We start from the raw sequence: 19,531 nt of genomic DNA on the forward strand, positions 1-19,531 counted from the left end.
AGAGGCTACCAGTGTGTTTCTAGTCTTACTGTCACGTCTGCTACAGAGACAGCAACAGGAAAGATCCCAGCTGAGAAAAAATCCCGAAGTGAGCTTCTTGCCTGGTTGGTTCACGAGATCCCCTTCTTTGGAAACGTAAGAGCTGGGTTCTCAACAGAGCAGTAGTTCAGCATCCCACATGCCGCCTCTAGTGGTGATTGTGTAATGCTGAGGTTCACTTAAGCACTGGGGTACAGAGTTGCGGTAAGTTAGTGGCACCACTTCAACGAGGAGCGCGCTGGGTGGATTCTAATTTTGAAAATGTCTCGGCATCATGCATACCCATGAGAACACTGTATTGTATGGCAAAGGTGCCTTGTACCTGAGCACTATAGCAGAATTATTGTAACTACATTGTTTATCCATTTATCCTTGCACAACTCAATTAAAAAGCTTGGTTATTGAGGGTCCTTTATAAAACCTTTTTTATTTTCTGAATGACAGTCTGTGTTATGCTGATGACCTTTAGGGCACTGTTGACCTGTGTGTGTGGGCAACTAGATTTCAGATTATTTCACCCCTCATCACCCCCTCCAACCCCCAAACACGTTTTGCCCCCTTTTTAGAACTTCTAGATGGTGGTTTTCGACTTTGACAGTGCACTGAGGCCTGCTAACCAGACTGCAGTGCTCATTCCTTTAAAGCAAGGTATGTCTCATTGTTTTACACCTGGCACAGGACTTCGGCACCCCTAAGTAAATGGTACCCCTCGTACCTAAAAAGTGGGTGCCGAAGAGGGTCTCTAAGGGCTACAGCATATCTTCTCCTACCCTAAGGGACCCCATCTTGGGTATAGCCAGATTGGTCCCACAGTTGCCGCCAGTTGCGATCTTTTTTGTGCAGGAATAAGCCGCCTGAAGTAAATCATTGCGGCTTCCTTGGACCTTGCACCATACTCCATTCCAGAAGAACAGTCCTGTAAGTCATTGCCAAATAACAGTATGTGGTATTATTATTTCCCCCCCCCCCCAAGTGCTTCCCAAAGTGACCGGTTGATGCTGCCTTGGACCTTGCCCCATACTTAACCTAACTCCGAAAGATTGGTCCTGTAAGTTGCTGCTAAGTACCAGAATACAGTATGTATGCTTTTTTCCATAGGATAACATTACCACGTTCAAGTCAACACAAGTATATTTTATTATGATTTAAATTGATAACTCTAAGTACTTGCCTGAATACGATGATCTAAGTGTCCATTAATATAAAAATCTTATTTTTATAAATTGGTGTCTTTTTTTTTCTTTGAGTGTGGGTCTCGCTTACTGGCTCGGAGTGTACAATAAGTGTTTTTACACTGTCCTGTAATACACCTAAATGCTTGCCCCCACTACCACAAGAGATCTTTCAGGGGTTATTCTTTTAACTCTTGTTGACCAATAAGGATCGACCCAGACTACCTGCATAGTATCCCCTGACATTGGTACACTACATAGATATCCAGCTTCCTCCAGTGTAGCAGAATGTAGGGAGCATTTTGTTTAGGTTTTAGTAGATATATTTCACATCAGCAAGCAGCCATCAACTTTTGATAAGCTTTTGGTTGTAAATCTACTATTCATGGTGATGAACCTTGTGCAGCTTTCACGATCCTTCCTTAAGACTACCACACGTGAAATGTTTCTGAAATCTAAATGTTGAATGAACACCATTAACTTAAACATAAATTATTTCTTTACATTTTAGGAAGGTGTCTAATTCAGCCCATGAAGCGGGATCTGAGCAAGATGAATCTCTAGCTTCATATATTCATGATCGATTTACCCAATTCTCTATGAATAGAGTCTGGTTTGATGAGCATTATGTTGCACTCCAGTATCCTGGCAGGTAAGTGTGGTGAGCCTCTCTAAAAGAATGTGGAAAGAAATGTAGTTGCGCTCTTAAACGACCAGAAAGTTTGAAGCGTTGTATTCTTGCAACCTGACTTTGTACACACTGCTCTAGTAAGATGGTCTCCTGCTTTCATAAGTTCTGCTGAAACAGCTGCTTACGTGGGGATTTATATAAACATCCTTAACGGTTTGCAGTTTCCCTTTTGTTGGACTGTTTGTTACAGTATTTTATATAAAATAGTGCCATCCCTCAATATATATATATATATATATATATTATATATTTATTTATTTTTGGGTGTTTGTGGATGGGGATACTTGTAAATTGGCCTTTTCAGCACCTAATGCAGACTTCAATCCAAATACGCCAGTTGAGGGAGTATGGGCAGTGTCCTTTTGGAAAAATTATCTGACCTTTTTTGTGGAATCTTCGGTGATAGTCTAGCATTGACTAATTCCCTGGTATGTGTGTGGACCCCAAAACTATGCATGTCTATTATTGGTCCATAGAATCCTGCACATAGAGCTATTGTCCCTATGATAAATAGCCAAAGCTCCCTAACTTGGAGAATAGTGCAGTCTTAGCTTGCATTGTACATCTTACTTATTGGCTATGAATTTGAGGCTCCTGGAGGTTTCAGTTGCCATGATGTTTTGAGTTGGCAGGTGACTCCGAGAGTTAGTCACTTAATTTGTGTTTTTCCCTACTTGTGAGAGATTCCAGAAACCTGGAAAGTTCACACATCTGTTTTTCTGAGGATTTCTCTCAGAAACCTATTTCTTTTACAGTGTTACTCAACATCTCCTGGGGTCATCTACGAAGTTACCTGTTTTACTTCAGTTCCACTATTTAGTCTGTCAGAATGCTTTTCAAAGTCATGAAGCGCCCTTCTTGTGGCAGGAAATACTGCTTCAGACTCTCACAAGCTTTGTGTGGTTGTTTATCCTCATCCTGTTCTATCAAGAAACGTGAATGTTGTCAAAAAACATCCAAAAGGAGAGAGAATACATCAGACTTGGAAGGGAGGCTGGACCTTGACATCTTAGAAAGCAGGCTGAGAAATCATCTAGCCAGTCCTCCCTCAAAATGCCCACACGGCAGGGTAAGGTCTAAGGAAAGGAGAAGAAAAAAATCAAAATCCCTCCGAATTGATGTCCAAGAACTGTGCAATTGGTGCCTCATTAGCAATGTCCTTGCCATTCTCTGAACACCCACGCCTCATACGATCCTCTCACATTTTGAGGGGTGGGGAAACCTCCATCTTTGATGCTGAAGTCCACTCTGAGGTTTTCACCTTTTCTATAATACCGATCTCCAAAAAGATACTTAATTCAGTATTGGAACTTTCATAGATTCACATGCTTGAATCCATTCCCAGTCGTCGAGATGGGACTACCAGAGAGTGGGAGACGCGCAGAGTGAGACGCACAGAGACCCCTCCGTCATCAAGACTGCATATACTGCCTTAATCCATCTCACAAGGCTAAGGACTGCAAGATATATCATACATTTCCTTCAGTCTTTAAAAACCGTGAAGGGAGACTTCTTTTATGGCTCCAGAAACTTGAAAGGCGTCCGTGTCGGACTGACAGTGGGAATTCTTAATCTTCTACAAGGAGGTTTAAGAAAAGCGAAAAAGGTTTGTCTTGCTTCACTTCTCTTAGGAACCACAAAAAAAAATACTCTAAAAAGACCCCCTCCTAGGTCTCACAACACAGTCCATCGATGTCCCCACATGAAAAGGAGGTCCCCTTCAAAGCAAAAGGGACAGAGAATCGCCTTACTTCAAAAAGACCTGAAAAATCAAGGTTTGAGCCTCCTACACCTCCACCAAGTTTTACACAATTTCAAGAAACCATCGTCTGCTCAGTATTCCACCAACAAGAAAATCATGAACTCTGACCACAACCATCAGTGTCTACCACCTCCACTATCAGTACCGTAACGACGTTGTCTGACCACGTGTTTCTCTGTCAACATAATTGGCGAGTCAAACTCTCATACTGTTGACACTCAAAATAATTCCAGCCTTGTCGACGACATTGACACTCGTGTCGTCCTTGAAAGCGACCTCAATGGGGCAGTTGCTCAAAGGACCCTCGACGACCTAGACAACATCCCCCTCACTGAAGGAAAAACCTGCCGAGAAAATTCAATGACGTAAAAAAAAAAATCAAACGGATCACACCAGGACATACTTCACCCAGTAAGGTGTCGCCTTTGCTACCGCCCCACCTCTTGGATGAGGAGGATTCTGATGCCAAAGGTCTCTTCAGCGTTGCACATCAAAAGTTGGCAGGATGACGATTAACATTATGACCAGGGCACTATGCTTCTCGTGCAATTCCACCAGCAATATTGAGAGATGCTAGGTCTTCCTTCATTGTTGCACTCTGACCTGCAATGTATACTAACTGCTTTCCGAAGGCGTTTCCTTGCAACTTCGCCTTCCACTTGGCACACTCTTCCACCTGCATGTTCTCCACCAGTGCAGCCCTTGACCCATCCAGCTCCACAACTATTACTTCTGCCTTCATCTGCAAGGCACACTCCGCTAACTGTCACTCTCCAGGATCCCTTTTCATGTGGGGACATGGTCAGATGACACAGGAGGGTGAGCTGCATGAAGCCCGGACCAAGTGGGATGACTATCTTCTACCAGAGCTATCAACTCCACCTCCTGCGGATCCTCCTCCGAAGGACATGGGGCATTCATTGACTGCTAGATAGGACTTCCCATGCCTTCAAAACAGACTGTTTTCTTTGACTTTAAAGAGCCCTTCCTAAAGAGCATTAGCACTTTAACCATTGTCAACTACATTTGGGAGGAGGGCATAAAAATAATATCCGTCCACTGTAGCTGCTGTGTTGCCACACCTCGACAAAAAAATACAAAGCTCCAGATGCTCCTGCATAGCTCACTGGCCATCTCAAACCTTCCTACATGGGAGGCTACCAGCAATACCGCTACCCAGCATATTCAACAGCTTCTCAGACATTTCATCCCCGATACCAGCAAAGACAAACATCACAAGTGTCCTATACTAGGCCACTTCCCAAAGCGAAATTGGGACAGAAAGGAAAAGATAAAGGCCACTGTCCATGGCATATTACAGGCACCAGCTACCTACTCAGTTTCCTGCACCTTGCCTCAGAGGGAGGATTCTGCTTTTATGGGCTTGTCTATCTCCTGAGAATCCTGCACCTGTGCTGCGACCTCGGCCAGCTATACTACATCCTGAGGATCCCATGGCTCCTGTATAGCGTCCTAGTGAACTAAGAGTGAGACCCTGCACTCAGATGTTATAGGAGTACTCCCTGTAGGAAATGTCACCTTTCCAGATCTTCAGGGCATAGTTTCTTCTCTGTGTTTAGGATCACACCATTTAATAGTCCCTTTCCCCACCCGTATCTGTTTTTTACTTACTCTTCTGACATTCTTATTCAGGCAACACGCCAACTCACCTCCAGAAATGTTTCATGAATAGAGGACACCAGTTTTAACATGGCTTTTAAGGGGTTTAGTGTGAATCAAGCCCAGGGGAAGTTTAGTTTGTGCTGTGGGGACACTGAGTCCTGTTGGTAACTCTCTTCTACAAACATATCGAGGCAGTAGAAAGGCTGACTTAGTGCCATGGCTGACTCGGTGGCAGGCATTTATTCCTAAAGCTCTGAACTTGTGCTTCGATCGGGTGCTCACTGCACTTATTCATTCGCCCACCAGGTCCCGTAGCTCAGAAGTCTATAACAAGGGGGCCGCCAGATGAAGGGTGCTTTAGTTCCTTTTGGTATCCTTGAATGTAATCAGCCTGGCAACCAATATTCAGCTATTCAAGCGCCTTCTACAAGAATACACTCCGATGACTGACCGGATAGGCAGCACCAATCTTCTGCCTGTTGCTGCTGTTCCTTTGGGCTCCTGCTTCATGCCTGCCTGCTGGAAAGGATGCATCTAAACTCTACATGTCATAGTAAACTTTGACTTTGTTCTAAATTCTTCACATTCATCACTTTTCCATTGATGTGACTTTAGGTCAGTTCAGCTATTCAACTCTAGTGTTTTTGGCAATTTTGATTGGCTGAGAAAAACTAACCGATTAGTGTTTGTGAAGGGAATCCATGATCCTTTGTATTTTGTTTACAAAATAGTGTTGCTGTGTTTGATTAATATTCATAGTTATGCATGTTGTAAGTTTAAGTTAGTGGCTGAGTAGCTGCTACATTGACTAAATATTGTTTTATTCTAGTGCTCCAAACACGGTCTCATTGGTAGGCAAGCCTGGAAGCCCGGTGGAAACAGTCGACAGTTCTTCATACGTGGCATACAGTGCGAAGGAAACGGCCACCGTAAGTAGTGAATTTCAGGCAGGCTAGTTGTCCCTACTTGTCTGCACTAAATGCCTGCACTTTGGGATGGTGCAGATTGGTTTGATGCACAATGAGGGGTTCTGAAATGTGAGACTTTGAGTCGTTTATATATTCAAATGCTTTAATGTTCCTTGCCTTCAGACTGGAAGCCCTTGATAGTCTGTATTTAGACTACATTGAAACTGCAGTAGATTGTGTCGCAACATTAGGTGACCCACACTCTAGCAATGAAACTCTTAGAGTGCTGTCTAGGAATTCATTTACTGTGCAGTCTGCTGGTTTAGGCCAGTCTCCTCCAGCTACCGAAGATGAGCACTACTTACCTAGCAAGGGTTCTTTATTCATATTCATACACATTCAACATATTTGCCCATGTGTGGCATCCCAGAACATCTCTACTGCAGTGACCGCACTCTCCCAATAAATTCTAGATTAGATTACATTTATTATCCTTTAAGAAAGGGTATCTACAAGAAGATATTTAAAGATAAACCTAGTTAAAAAAACAGGAATGCAGTATAACGCCCAAATGGCTCCACAAAGCCAAAAGAGGCATGTGTGGCTGTAGTGTACTTCATTTACACTCCTCTGGTTTAGCTTTTGCATCTTGAAGGCTACATTGAGTGGTAGTTGCTGGGTAACTACATGCCACAAACAGATGCTTACTGGGTAACGTTTCCCTTCCCTTCACAAGAGGGCAAAAAAACCAAAACATAAATGTCTTGGAGCATGAAACCTTTGCAAGCGAAAGTCACTTTAAGGTTGCCTATATAATTCTGATGTCCAGCATGCCCTACATTGACAATTGGCAGTGCTAACTGCCTCACCGTAGTTTTTTTCCGGTCGACTATAGTAGGGTCAGAGGAACAGAACTCTGCCTGTTTTTCTTGTAAATGTACTGCTGGATTTCAGAAAAGTCTCAGTTGAAAAACTAATGTTTTGTTTCATAAGTGAGTTTTTTTTTTTTTTTTTTATATCGCTCTAGTGCCTATGTAGCGGCTTCCAGCAAGAGTGCCACTCCTTTCACTTTGTAATTTAACAAAACAAAAAAAAAAGTTTTTGCTCTTGTTCCTGTGTATAGGAGGCTTTCTCATTTCCATGAAGTAATGCTTGAAGCTAAAACTGGTCTTAACCCCTTTGATACCAGAGTGCCTTGATGTTTGGAAAAGTGACATTGAGAGGATAACTTGCCAGTTGGGTCGCTGACAGTGAGGACTGAGTGGCAGTGGGACCCTTCTGCTTGGTAAAGGGCAGAGCGTTGAGGAGCATATTACGTTGGGAGACTGCTTAGCTGTTGCATTACCATGATGTGAGCTTGTAAATGTCACTTGAAGGCACAGCACAATATCTCTCTATTGTGCAATATCTTTAATGCAAATGCTTGACTACATTCACCTCTTGGGTCAGATTGAGTCGTATCATGAAGTTGGTAACATTCAGAGCCACCTTATGTGATCAATTCGCTGAAAAACACCCATAATTGACTGTAAACAATAGGTCATAATTTCCCATCTCCAACAAGAACCTCTTGATATCCCGCCCAACGATAAGATTTAAAAAAATGAATGGTGCTCATATCGTTCAGGTCTTACAAGTGCAGACATTGTATTAACTCCATAGCAGAAGACCAGCATGTGCTGCTGTGTTTCTGATTATGCTCTCTAGTATAACTTTTATTTTTATTTAGACCTGTATCTTCATACTATCAACTTTGTAAAAGCCATTAGGCATAGTCGATGTGAGAGTATGGCAGTTTCGAATAAGACTAAGAAACAGAATGCTCTACTAGGAGGGTAAAAATGATGCAACCTAACGGGCAAATGGGTGTTGGAAAATGTCAAATTTGGTCCTATTGAATTTCTGGAGGACCCTCCATGAAAAGAGAAATTCAAACGCTTGAAATTGCTACATCTGGAAGTGACCAACTTATGAAGATGGGAACTGTGTAAGAGGTGCTGGCATCTGAGAAATTTAGGATTTTACTTGCTGATATTTCTTATATTTTAAAAAACGGGAGCTGGTGTTAGATCTGAAAAACCCCAACAAGTATATCAAGGAGCTTCTATATGGAAGCACAGAAGATTCCATCACTTCGTGATCTGGTAGCTGTCCCTTCTTTTTGGTGCACCCTTCTATTTAATCTGCCTCTAAGGACAAAACCTGCTGTGAGGACCAAAAGAACTTTATCAATCTTGGTCCTGGTTATCCATAAAAAACAAAACAAAAAAATGAAGTACAGATTTGGTTTTCTTTGGTGCCAGAATGTGCATGAAAGGAGGACTGGTGTTTCACCTTAAGAAGGATGGGAGAAGCAGATTTGCCAAGCAAGATGGTAGCTGGATGGCAAGTAATATTAGAACAAGAGTCGCAAGAGCAAGCCACTTGTACTGACTGACCCCATCTTGCAGAAAACTATTCTGCCTTAAACGTCCCGACTAACGATTTGCCTGATACTGGTAGGGGTAGAAACTCTGCACCTGTAAATAGACATGTGTGGTAAAGCCCACCACTACTGAGTAGTTAGAAGTTAATCCACATGGAATGAGAAATGGTGTGTGTGTGTGTTTTTTTCTTTGTGTGTGCCCCCCCCCCCCCCCCCCCCGCCACCCAATTGGTATTCTGAGGGGATTACCATTCCCGTGTGCCACATGAACTGACAAAGCAGATGGGGTGAGGGTTCATGGCTGCGAAGAATGACCATGTAGGACCTGTGCTGGAAGGGGGGGCGGGGCACTACATTTTTGCTGTTTTTCCTTACCAGTTCCTTAGTGGCAGATCTGGTAGGCAGCTGGAACTTGGGCCATATTGCATATAATTTGTAAGGTGACTGTTCGTGCCCCCCCCCCCCAAAAAACCTTCTGATTTCAAAGGATGGTAAAACTGGATATGACCAGGTGCACTAACACCAGGCCACTTACAATTAAGCGGAGTAGCATTCCTGCATGGGGATTCTTCACTTAATTCATAATCTGATTGTAAACATTTAGAAAAGCATTCATGTTTAGATGTTTGATACAGCTTTATTGTATCAGATGGTTTTCTCCATTTAATGTATTCACTTAATTTTGCTCGTTAAATGTGCTTTGTAACACTTCTGTAGGGTAAACCAGTTTATGCCTATTATGGACGCAAAGAAGACTTTCTGGAACTGGAGAAGAAAGGCATTAACGTCAAGGACCGTATAATCCTTGTCAGAGCTGGAAGGAACAGCTTTGCTGAAAAAGTAAGTACATATTAATTAACTTCTTACATTGTAACTGCAGAATTTGCTTGTAAATTATTGCTCTGCAACATTGGATCTTTCATATATTCACATGTTTGAATTGTCTTCCCAACATCACTGACTAGGAACCCCCAATAGTTAATGTCGGTACAGCAATGTATCCATCAGTACAGTAGTCAACATTGAAAACTGATGAACAAACTGGAGTATTCCTCTTTAGCCTATCCACCCCATTGTGACCCGAACTGACCAATACGGTGTTGGAGCGCAAGGTTCAATTCCTCAAAGGCTCCAACTGGCACATTGTGATCTGCTTTATATCGAGCAATAGGGAACCCCTTTAAGCTTTGCGCTTCTCTTTTATTTATTTATTTATATATAGTGTTGGTTGGGGTATAATTTTACTTAATTTGGGGAAGAAACCACAAGAGAATCTTCTCATCCTAGGCCTCTCTTCAAGCCATGCGGTGATCCGTAAAGGCTTTGTTAGACGTCTGCTTGGGTTTTGAGATGAATCTTTATCATTCATCATATGGGCTTTTTAAAACTGGTCCCTGTCCTGTTGCCTTGGTGTAGAAGGTACTTCAGGAAAGAGATGGGTGGAATAGTCTTGTTTCATTTTGGGACCTGGTTTTGCAGTATTCACGAGAAATTAACGAGGACGCTCTCCTTGTACTTAAACTGCATGTATTTAGTTTCATGTTTATTTGACTTTTTTTTTATTTTTTTATATATATATTTTTTTTTAAGCTTTTGCTCTAAAATATTAGGTACTTGTCTTGATAGAGAACAAGCAATTTGAGTTTACAAATGAAAATATTGTATTTAACTTAATTGTCTAATTGTTGGTGATGTTTGAAACGCTAGGCAGTCCCTTTTTTTTTTTTTTTTTTTTTTTTCCTCTCTCCAAGTTATCACTGAACTGGATGTTTCACATTTACCATTATAGGTATTGGCCAAAAGGTCCTGGCATAAATAAGTATGCTGTGTAAGTTTACATTTATGAACTAGGCCCTCTCTTTGGGGAACCTTCCTCCTCTCCTAACGAACATACTGGGCTCTAGTTATTAGATATGAAGTGTTTGAGATCCTCAAACACAACGGGGAATTATTCTAATGTTTTTAGATTTGTGCATGGTCTGTGATGCAGATCATGGACTAAAACCTGACACTTAATCACAAGCTACTTTATGACCAAATCCTAAAAAAAGTGTCTATTTTCGAGCAAAGTTTTTTGCTGGGTTGTGACCAGTTCAGTTCATTAGCTTTCGCTGTAGGTCAAAGCAGTAATTCTTGTGGGTGATAGAATTGAAATACTTTAGGAGTCCACGCTTTTACTTGTCTCTCCCAGATGAATCTGCGTGAAACCTTCTATGTGGAACCCTAGCACCAAGCCATGCACTTTTGTTAAATGGACAACTGAGAAAATCAAAATGCCTTTTTATTTAAAGTGTCATAGTGTCATAAACATAGCTGCACAGTAACTAATGTTTGATCTTGCCTATTGGCAAATGAATCAGATGTTTATGAATATAAAATAAAAATACCTGTTGAAAGTGCTTCTTCACTATTAAAACGGTAGCTTTATGCAGCAGTAATACCAAGCATTACCCATGCTTTACAACTCTGCTCCAGTGCAAAGTGACTGTTGTAGACACTGCACTAAACATGACCTTAGACCTACGTGTGTCTACTTCTTAAATTATTGGGGGAAAAAACTTAAGAATGGTATGTTTATTCCCTGCAGGTTGCTGTTGCTGACTCATTGAATGCTGCTGGTGTTTTAATATACCCTGATCCCTCCGATTACAGGGATAATGCGGGTAACGAATGGAATGATTTAGAACTTTACGGCCATGTAAGTACTGTGTCTCACGGTGTTAAGGTTTCTTGCCAATTTCAGACCTAAAATTGACAGTGTTTGCGGCAAGGGGGATGAACCATCCAAACATGCATGTTTATCCTATGGAATTCTGTACACACTTGGAGCCATGGGAGCGAGTTGCTAGGGTGTACGTACTTACACTTGTGAGACCGCTAGTTGATCTTATTGTGCACTCCTTCACACGCACTAGATCTGGTATTCTCTATCCGTCTCCATGATGGATGGTTTGGGAGTGGCTTACACAAAGTTTGCGAAATCAAACCATGGTAAGTTTCCTTCACATGGATTGTTCAGCTCCTGCAGATTCCTTGACATGTTTCCTCTTGAGAATTAGCAATTCTATTTGTTTTTTTGATTAAAAAGCTATACTTGAATCTCTTTGTCCTGGTCTTGGTGGGTGTATATAATATTGATTTTTAAGCATCACTGGTACCTGGGCGTCAAATGTCTCCAACTAACGACACTTCTAGTGACCTTGCGGATCTGTCCATGGCGTCATTTAGCACCACATGGGCTGGTGAGCGCTATTGTGTTAACATTTTCCCGACCCAGTCTGGCGCCCGGGGAGGGCTGCAACGGGGAACATGTCTGCAGGAGCTGAATCTGAATGAGCATTACTGGCGTATGCAGCTAGTTTATTCAGTCAGTGGCTTGCAGAATGAAAGTGCAGCAATCATCTCGTCTGCTGTTAATTCATGGGACTTTAGCAGTCGATCAGAAGAGACAATTTAAGACTTTGTATGCTTTCCAAAATAATAGGTTAACATACCCCAAGTGTATCATATAAGGGTATTAGTTTGTGGGTGGAGTGAGTTTAGGGCAATTGGCACAGTTCTGCTGTGCTGTCTTTCAGCTGTACTTTGGTTGTGGCTGGGGTGTTTATTCCTATGTTTGTTAATGTGGGAGGATTCAGTGAATGCTCGCATAATGGATCCTGGTGAAGGTGTCAAGAGCACAACAAACGTTTATGCAAAACAAGTTTCACAAGTGTCTGTCTAACCCACTCCAGGATTTTTCTTTTCATTCTTGTACTTTGTCCTGTGTGGCATGATCAGATCAGGACAAAGTTCATGAATGAAAAAAAATCCTAACTGCATGGGATTAATGTGTTCTTTGAAACATGGGACGATGGAAGTACTTATGTATTTGTGCAGCGTGAGCATCTAAGAAGCAAGATCATGCCCATCAAGTGGGGATTACTCAGACAATTAACACATTGCAGACACAAAGATTACGTTTTTGCCCAGAATCGCACCAAGTTGAGCCAAGCGCTGAGACTGGTATTCAAACCTGTGTCCCCAGGTTCTAAAGTCAGCAGCTCTAGCCACTAGGGGAGCTTTCTTCTGGTGCTGACACTCTCTAATCGGTAAGTGTAGCCTTCCAGGACCTCCTGTGACATTTATGAAGAGTTGCTGTTTGTGATGCCTTTCACACCATACATAGCCCAACATCAGGAAGTCTTTTAAATGTTGTCACCCTCTACTCTGAAATTCGTTTTGAGATTAAAGGGTTTGATGGTATTAACTGCAGTTGCGTATCCCTGCAGATATTGGTTCTACTCGCAGACAAACACGTGCCTGTTGAGGTTAAGGAATCCTGCATCATTGAGTAATACTCGTCCCAGAATATGGTCTCCGCACAGCATTTGAAACATGCAGTGCTGACCAGGGGCAGAGATCGTAGTAGGCCATGCTTGGACACTGTTCTTCGTTCTCAATTATCAGCCTGCCCAGTTGTGACACAGACTGTGAATACGAGTTGCTCGTCTTTATCAGTGCCGCTCTTTTCTCCTTTCTCAATCTCCTGTGTTCTATCACTAATCTTGAATCGTTTATTAGAAAGCACGCTCAGATTGCCAAGTTTTTATAGGGAGATCTCCCTTTCCACACGTTCTGTAGGTTTAATCTTGTTTCCAGTGAATCGTAACACCCTTTTCTTATCAGGAGTCTTGTGTATATATTGCAGGTTCACCAAGGAACTGGCGACCCATACACCCCAGGATTTCCCTCCTTTAACCACACACAGTTCCCGCCTTCCACATCTTCTGGACTTCCTCGGATCCCTGTTCAAACCATCACTACAGGAGCTGCACAACGATTGCTTCGGTAATGCTGCGCCGGTGGTGGTGTTTGCAGTATTTATTGCACATGGGGTTGGCTCCCCATCAGGTCGCATGCCCCCACATACAGTTACATAGAACACCTGCGTTGAATAACAAATGTATTTCTTCCACCATTCTGTGAGTGTAGTTGAGGCAGGAGATTCTGATAGGCGATGTTGGCTTGGAGTTTTTTTTCTTTAAGGGATAGCAAGCCAAGAAGCTTAAAAATGGATAAGAGGTGGTTTGGGGTGAAGTGGCCTGGCAAAGTGTACAATACTGTTTCTCAGGTTTCCTCTCTTTCCCCCCCCTTATTATTATTATTATTATGATTTTTTTTTTTTTTTGGTCCTTTTGCTATCTTCTGGTTTGTAATGTTTTGACTGTTTGGCTTATATTTAAGTAGTTGTAGGCAACAGGGAGAGGTTGATAATCCATTAAGGACCGTGCTTTATAGTTTGTGTAGGGGTTGTTTCTTTTTTTTTTTTTTTTTTTTCCTTTTTTCCGGTCCTTTAAACACAGCTTCAGTGTTAAACTTAGAAGATGCCCTCTGTAAAGATTTTTTTTTTTTTTTTCCCTGTCCCCTTCTCCAATTTTGAGGGTTTGTATTGGTTAACCATGCTTTTAGCATTCAAGGCTGCTGGTCAGAGGCATTTTAGCATACTTGATATGGGTATTGGCCTCCCTTTGCTTGAGGTGGTATTCCTGATAATGTTTCCCTAATCGCTGAGTAGATGTTAGAAAGTGGATGATGTGGCCTAACCTTGAGGAGAGAGGGGGGGTGGGGGGGGGGGAGAGAGTGCGATAAGACCACCTACAAGGAAGTGCTGCTCTACAACATATAACAGGTGCTGGTAACGGGAAACTCGCCCGCCGGGTGAAGGACTCTTTAAATTACACTTGTCAGCCATAGTTGATTACACTGTCGTAGAATGGAGTTTCTTCCAAAGACCATTAAGAGATTCCTAGAAGGAACTAAGAGGAAGTTGCCATTAAGCCCCCCTCTAGAAACTATACCTAGTGCCAATCGTACACCCTTTAAGGCAGTTTTCAAGTACTTAACCCTCAAGACTGCCTTAACAATTAAGTTGTATCGTTACGAAGGGTGAGTGCAGTCCAGGACTGTAGGAAAGTCCCCCTTTTGGCTTGGTTACCCCCACTTGTTCCCTATTGTCAGTTTGCTTTGTCTGTTTTCACTGGGACCCTTCTAACAAGAACTCCAGTGATTGTGCTGTCTTCAAAATGTAACTACCTTGGCACCATTTACACTCCACAATTGGCATACTGGAGTACCCCTTGTAAGTCCCTAGTATATGGTACTTGGGTACCCAGGGCAGTGGTACACCAGGGATCCCCCATGGGCTGCTGCATGTATTATGCCACCCATGAGGGCCCATGCAAACTGTCTGCAGGCCTGCCACTTGCAGCCTGTGTGAAGTTGCAAGCACCCTTTCACTGCTGGTCACTAAGTCACCCCTATGGTAGGCCCTTCCATCCCTAAGGGCAAGGTGCAGGTCCCTTTGGGTGTGGGTACCCCTGCAATAGAAGAGGTGCCCCTATAAAGTCCAGTTCCAATTTCCTGGACTCGAAGTGCGAGGGAGCCATTTTAGCTATGTATAGGCCATATGTCACTACCTATGGTCATTCTACATAACTTTAACTCCGAACCTAGGCATGGTTGGTATTAAACATGTCTGAATTGCACCCCAATACTGCTGCTAGTATTGGTGGCATGATTCAGTGTGCTCTGGGGGATCCTTACAGGACCACCCCATTATTGCTCCTACCCGTCTTCCAGGGTCTGTGAGCAGCCCGCGCTGCTTCAGCCCCTCTGATAGGGTTCTGCCCTCCTGCTGCTTGACCGGCTAAGGCAGAGGAAGGCAGAACAAAGGATTTCCTGTGGGAGAGGGGTGCATCCTCCTGTCTTTTGGAAATGGGTGTTACAAGGCTGGGAAGGGGGTAAGCCTCCCCACGCCACTGGCTTGCTTTGAAGAGCACATTTGGTGCTGTCCTTGCATAATCAGGTGTGCACCAGACCAGGGACCCGGTCCTTGCTCTGGTGCGAAACTCCACAAAGGAAAGGGGAGTGACCATTCCCCTGTCACTCACCACCCCAGGGGTGATGCACAGAGCTCCTCCAGGTGGCTGCTTGATTCTGCCGTCCTCTATCCAATTATCTACAATGACGACTGTTTCCGTGTCGACAGACTACCTTGACAACCACACGGATGAGATCCATTGCGTGTTCAACTAACTCTGGTTACAGTCCACGAGCACATCAGCGTCAGTACCATTTGTCGATGACCCCATCGACGCATCCTTTTGGAAAAACCTCCGTTTTCGGCATAGTCAAAACATAAGAGGCGATCAACATTGTTACTGATACCATCTGACATTTTTGCCATCTACTCACCGCATACATCTTCATTTCACGTCGCCTTCTGATGTATCTCCACCAATACCGAGCCACTTACTGGATATTCAAGATTCTCGCGATGACCAAGGAATGTTTGATGCCGCTCACAGCCCCTCTGAATTACATGTTAAATATCAGGACGAAGATGAGGAGCAAGAATATTATGAGCCTGTTTATCAAACTCAACCACATGTTAAACGGTATAATATTTGTGTGCCTCCACCACCACCACCAGACATGGTTCAAGTTCCTTCTACCTTCGTGCAAGATTAGCTGAGCATGCTTAAAGACTAATATAAAAGTTTCCCAACGCCAGCTGAGGCACACAAATTACCTGCAGTAATAGCTACGCCTGCACCAAAATCTCCAGGACCTCTGCCTCCACCTCCTACCACAAGGATGACCCCGCAATCTTGTATTGCCATGCATCCATGAGATGATCCATCCTCTACCGATGATGGCGACAGAAGAAGGTTTAATCGGTTGTGCCATAACCAACGAATGCAAAGTTAACCTTATCCCTCCACCTTCTCCTCCAGTGCCACAACCAGTCGATTCTCCGCTGGGAGATTTCATAAAGAAAGAGCAGCCAAACGTTTCCATCTCCCCATTACGATTAAACAGACTTTTTTTTTTTTTTTTTATGACTTTAAAGATCAATCCAGGAGCAGGACAATACAGATTGTAGACTGTATATCGGAAGAAGGGATAAAAAAATAATTACAACACCAGCGCCCGTCCCTGCCTTTCTTCCCAGAATTGGTTTTAAAAAATAGAAAAAAATTGCCAGTCTGCTTAATCAGCCATCCAAGACCTGATTCAGGCTGCACAGTGCAGATCTTAAGATCCTTCCACCCCTGTTGCCTCTCTGCCTGATAAGGAGAGCAGGCAGTTGGGCAAAATTGGTAAAAGATTGTCATGTCAGATACAACTGACTGAACTGCAAATTATTTGGCCATTCTAGAGCAATATGTCCTGCAAATGTGGTCTGATATTGCCACATACCCGGATTTCAATGGATGTAGCATGCGCATGCGCAGGCTTCTGGCAGTTGGCAGGATCTGCTGTTCTTCAACGCCAGGTTTGGCTTAAGGCTACATCATTCCACCCTGAGGTGCAGGCACACATACTTGACATGCTTTTCGACGGTGATTCTTTATTTGGGAAACATGTCGGTGACTCTCTGCAGGCCATAAAGACAGACCGACTGCTTGCTCTCTTGGGAGTCCCCATTACCATAAAAAACCTTTTTGTGGAGTGTGGCCGTGGTTTTACTCCTACCATGTAGGATATCAGATATACGTACTGCAATCCTACCAGAAGCCCCTTCAGCCTGTTTATCAACATCAACCATACAGAGCACTGCTGTCAGTAGCCTATAATAAAAAGCAACCTAGAATACAGCCTACTTCCAACAAAGACAACACTAGGTAAACGTGACCACATCTCTGCCAGCTACAGCCCCTACTCATTTTCCTGTTGGGGCCTGAATTTCTCAGTACCTACATCACTGGGCCAAGATCACTAAGGACAAATGGGTTCTAGTTCTTATCAAGCATGTCCATGTCTTAAAGTTTACTCAAATTCCACCTCCAACTCCATCAACAAAATTCCTCCCTTTTCATCTTCAGAAGGAAGCTTTGACCATGTTGTCTAAAGGGGCAATAAAACTTGTTTCTTTTACCTAAAAAGGTAAAGGTCGTTTACCCCATCTAGAATGATGGGGAGCTCGTTTGCAAGACCTGCAGGGCAAGTGGACCCCAGATCAGTCAAAGCTACATATAAAGTTCCTCTAGCTCAGAGCATGCTGTCTAGCTTTCAAGTTTTCCTACTGAGAATTCAAGGTTCCTTTGTGTTGATAAGAATGGGTACCTCAACAAGCAAGGAGGTACAAAATCCCAGATTCTGTCTCGAGAAACTCAGGCTTATCTGGTGGTGGGCACAAACTAATCCAGTGACCATAAGATCAGGGAGATGTTCTGGAGTACACCACTCTCTAGCAGACACCTTCAGCAGAACAACCCAAAGTTGTCCCAAATGGGAGTTAAACCAGCGGTCTTGAATGTCATATTTCAGAAATGGGGCAAGTCCAACTGGGATCTATTTGTATCATAAGAGAACAGAAAATGACGTTTTTTTTTGCCAGCAAGTCCCTGCAAAAGGGATATATGGTGAGGGGTGGTGGGGGGAGGGGACTGCTTCTTGGTCTGGGATTTATTCCTACGCTTTACCCTTGATTACTCATTGCTCCACGATAGCTGCATAACAGTGGTTTACGGAACTTCTCATTGCTGGTAGACAAACTCTTTCAACTGAAGACTCAAGTAGACTTGTGGTTGATGAACAATCAGCAGGTCCTTTGTCCATGCCTGATTTAGGACCCCCTCCCCCCCTCGCATTTATCAGCCTGCCTTCTGACCATGATCTACAGTGCCCAGATATTCCAAAAGGATGTTGGAATATTCCTGCGAGGGCTAGAGCTGATTCTACCAAAAAACATTGCCTCAATTGGAAACAGTTTTGTCTTTTGGTGTGAGAAAGTACACACTGTTACATCTCCTCCTGAACAGGTGTTACCTTATCTCCTGTCTCTAGCCAAATCAAGTCTAGCGCATTACTCTGTCAAAGTGCATTTTGCTGCTATTTCCAGATACAGATGAACTTTGGGATCTCCTTCATTATGGTCACGCAGATCAATCTTCCAATTCCATAAAGGCCTTTTAAGAGCATATCCTCCAATAAATTCAGTGCCTCCTGCATGGCAAATTAACACGGAGTTATCTCAATTGATAAAGTCCAGTGGCTCTTACCTGCCCTTACCTCGACTAGAAGAATACGCAAACTACAAGTGTTAACTATAAAAATAAAAAAACTTTCTTACAGTTCAAGGATACCATACCATCGTAATCCTATGAACTAATCCCAAGTTCATAACAAAGGTGGCTGCTGATTTCCATCTAATGCGACCGGTTATGCTTAAGACTTTATTTCCCAATGCTCAAACACCAGCGGAATAAAGTCTACATACTCTTGACGTCAAGAGATGTTTAAAGTTTTACTTATATCGAACAAAGCGTTGTTGTACTGCTGATCAACCTATTGTGGCCTATGGTAACAATAACAAAGGTAGACCAGCCTCCAAGTCCACTATAGCAAGATGGATTTAATCGACTATTCAATTGTGATTCTAAAGCAGGCAGACCTTTAACACAAGACTAGAGCGCACTCTACGAGAGCTGTTTCGCCTATAGCTGCCTTATTTGCTGGGGTGTCCAATGAAAATATATGCTGTGCTGCAACCGTGTAACAGCAGCCACACTTTCACCCAGTACTACTATCTGGATTCAGCACAGACCATGGATACCACTCTTAGTCAAGTGGTACTCCACTTTTTCCAATAAGGTGAGGCTTTTTTACAACATGATATACCTGCCATCACATGCATGTGTATTTGATTAAGATATATTGTTCTGCTAACTATTCTGATTAAAACATTTGAGGCTTTGAAAGATACCCCAATACTGGAGAAAGAGTTTGTTACTTACCTATTCTCCGGTATTGGTATCTTTGATAGATTCACATGCGACCTACCCTCCTCCCTTAAGAGCCTTTCCTTGGCCACGAGGTTTATCCCACTAGAGCTTAGAAAACCTGAGGGAAGATGCCCCTGTT

At 43.0% G+C, this 19,531-nt stretch overlaps 1 protein-coding gene across 1 annotated transcript in view; it reads left to right on the forward strand.

Annotated features, from left to right (window-relative positions):
* Window positions 1-19,531, forward strand: part of TFRC (transferrin receptor) — a 148,854-nt gene that overhangs the window by 17,109 nt on the left and 112,214 nt on the right. The window contains exons 5-9 of the mRNA XM_069212819.1: window positions 1,723-1,863; window positions 6,117-6,216; window positions 9,338-9,460; window positions 11,208-11,318; window positions 13,311-13,450. Of these exons, the coding sequence (XP_069068920.1) occupies window positions 1,723-1,863; window positions 6,117-6,216; window positions 9,338-9,460; window positions 11,208-11,318; window positions 13,311-13,450 (615 nt within the window). The remainder of the gene's footprint in view (window positions 1-1,722; window positions 1,864-6,116; window positions 6,217-9,337; window positions 9,461-11,207; window positions 11,319-13,310; window positions 13,451-19,531) is intronic.

The sequence above is a fragment of the Pleurodeles waltl genome, chromosome 11 (genome assembly GCF_031143425.1).
Source record: "Pleurodeles waltl isolate 20211129_DDA chromosome 11, aPleWal1.hap1.20221129, whole genome shotgun sequence".
In the NCBI taxonomy this organism is placed as follows: Eukaryota; Metazoa; Chordata; class Amphibia; order Caudata; family Salamandridae; genus Pleurodeles; species Pleurodeles waltl.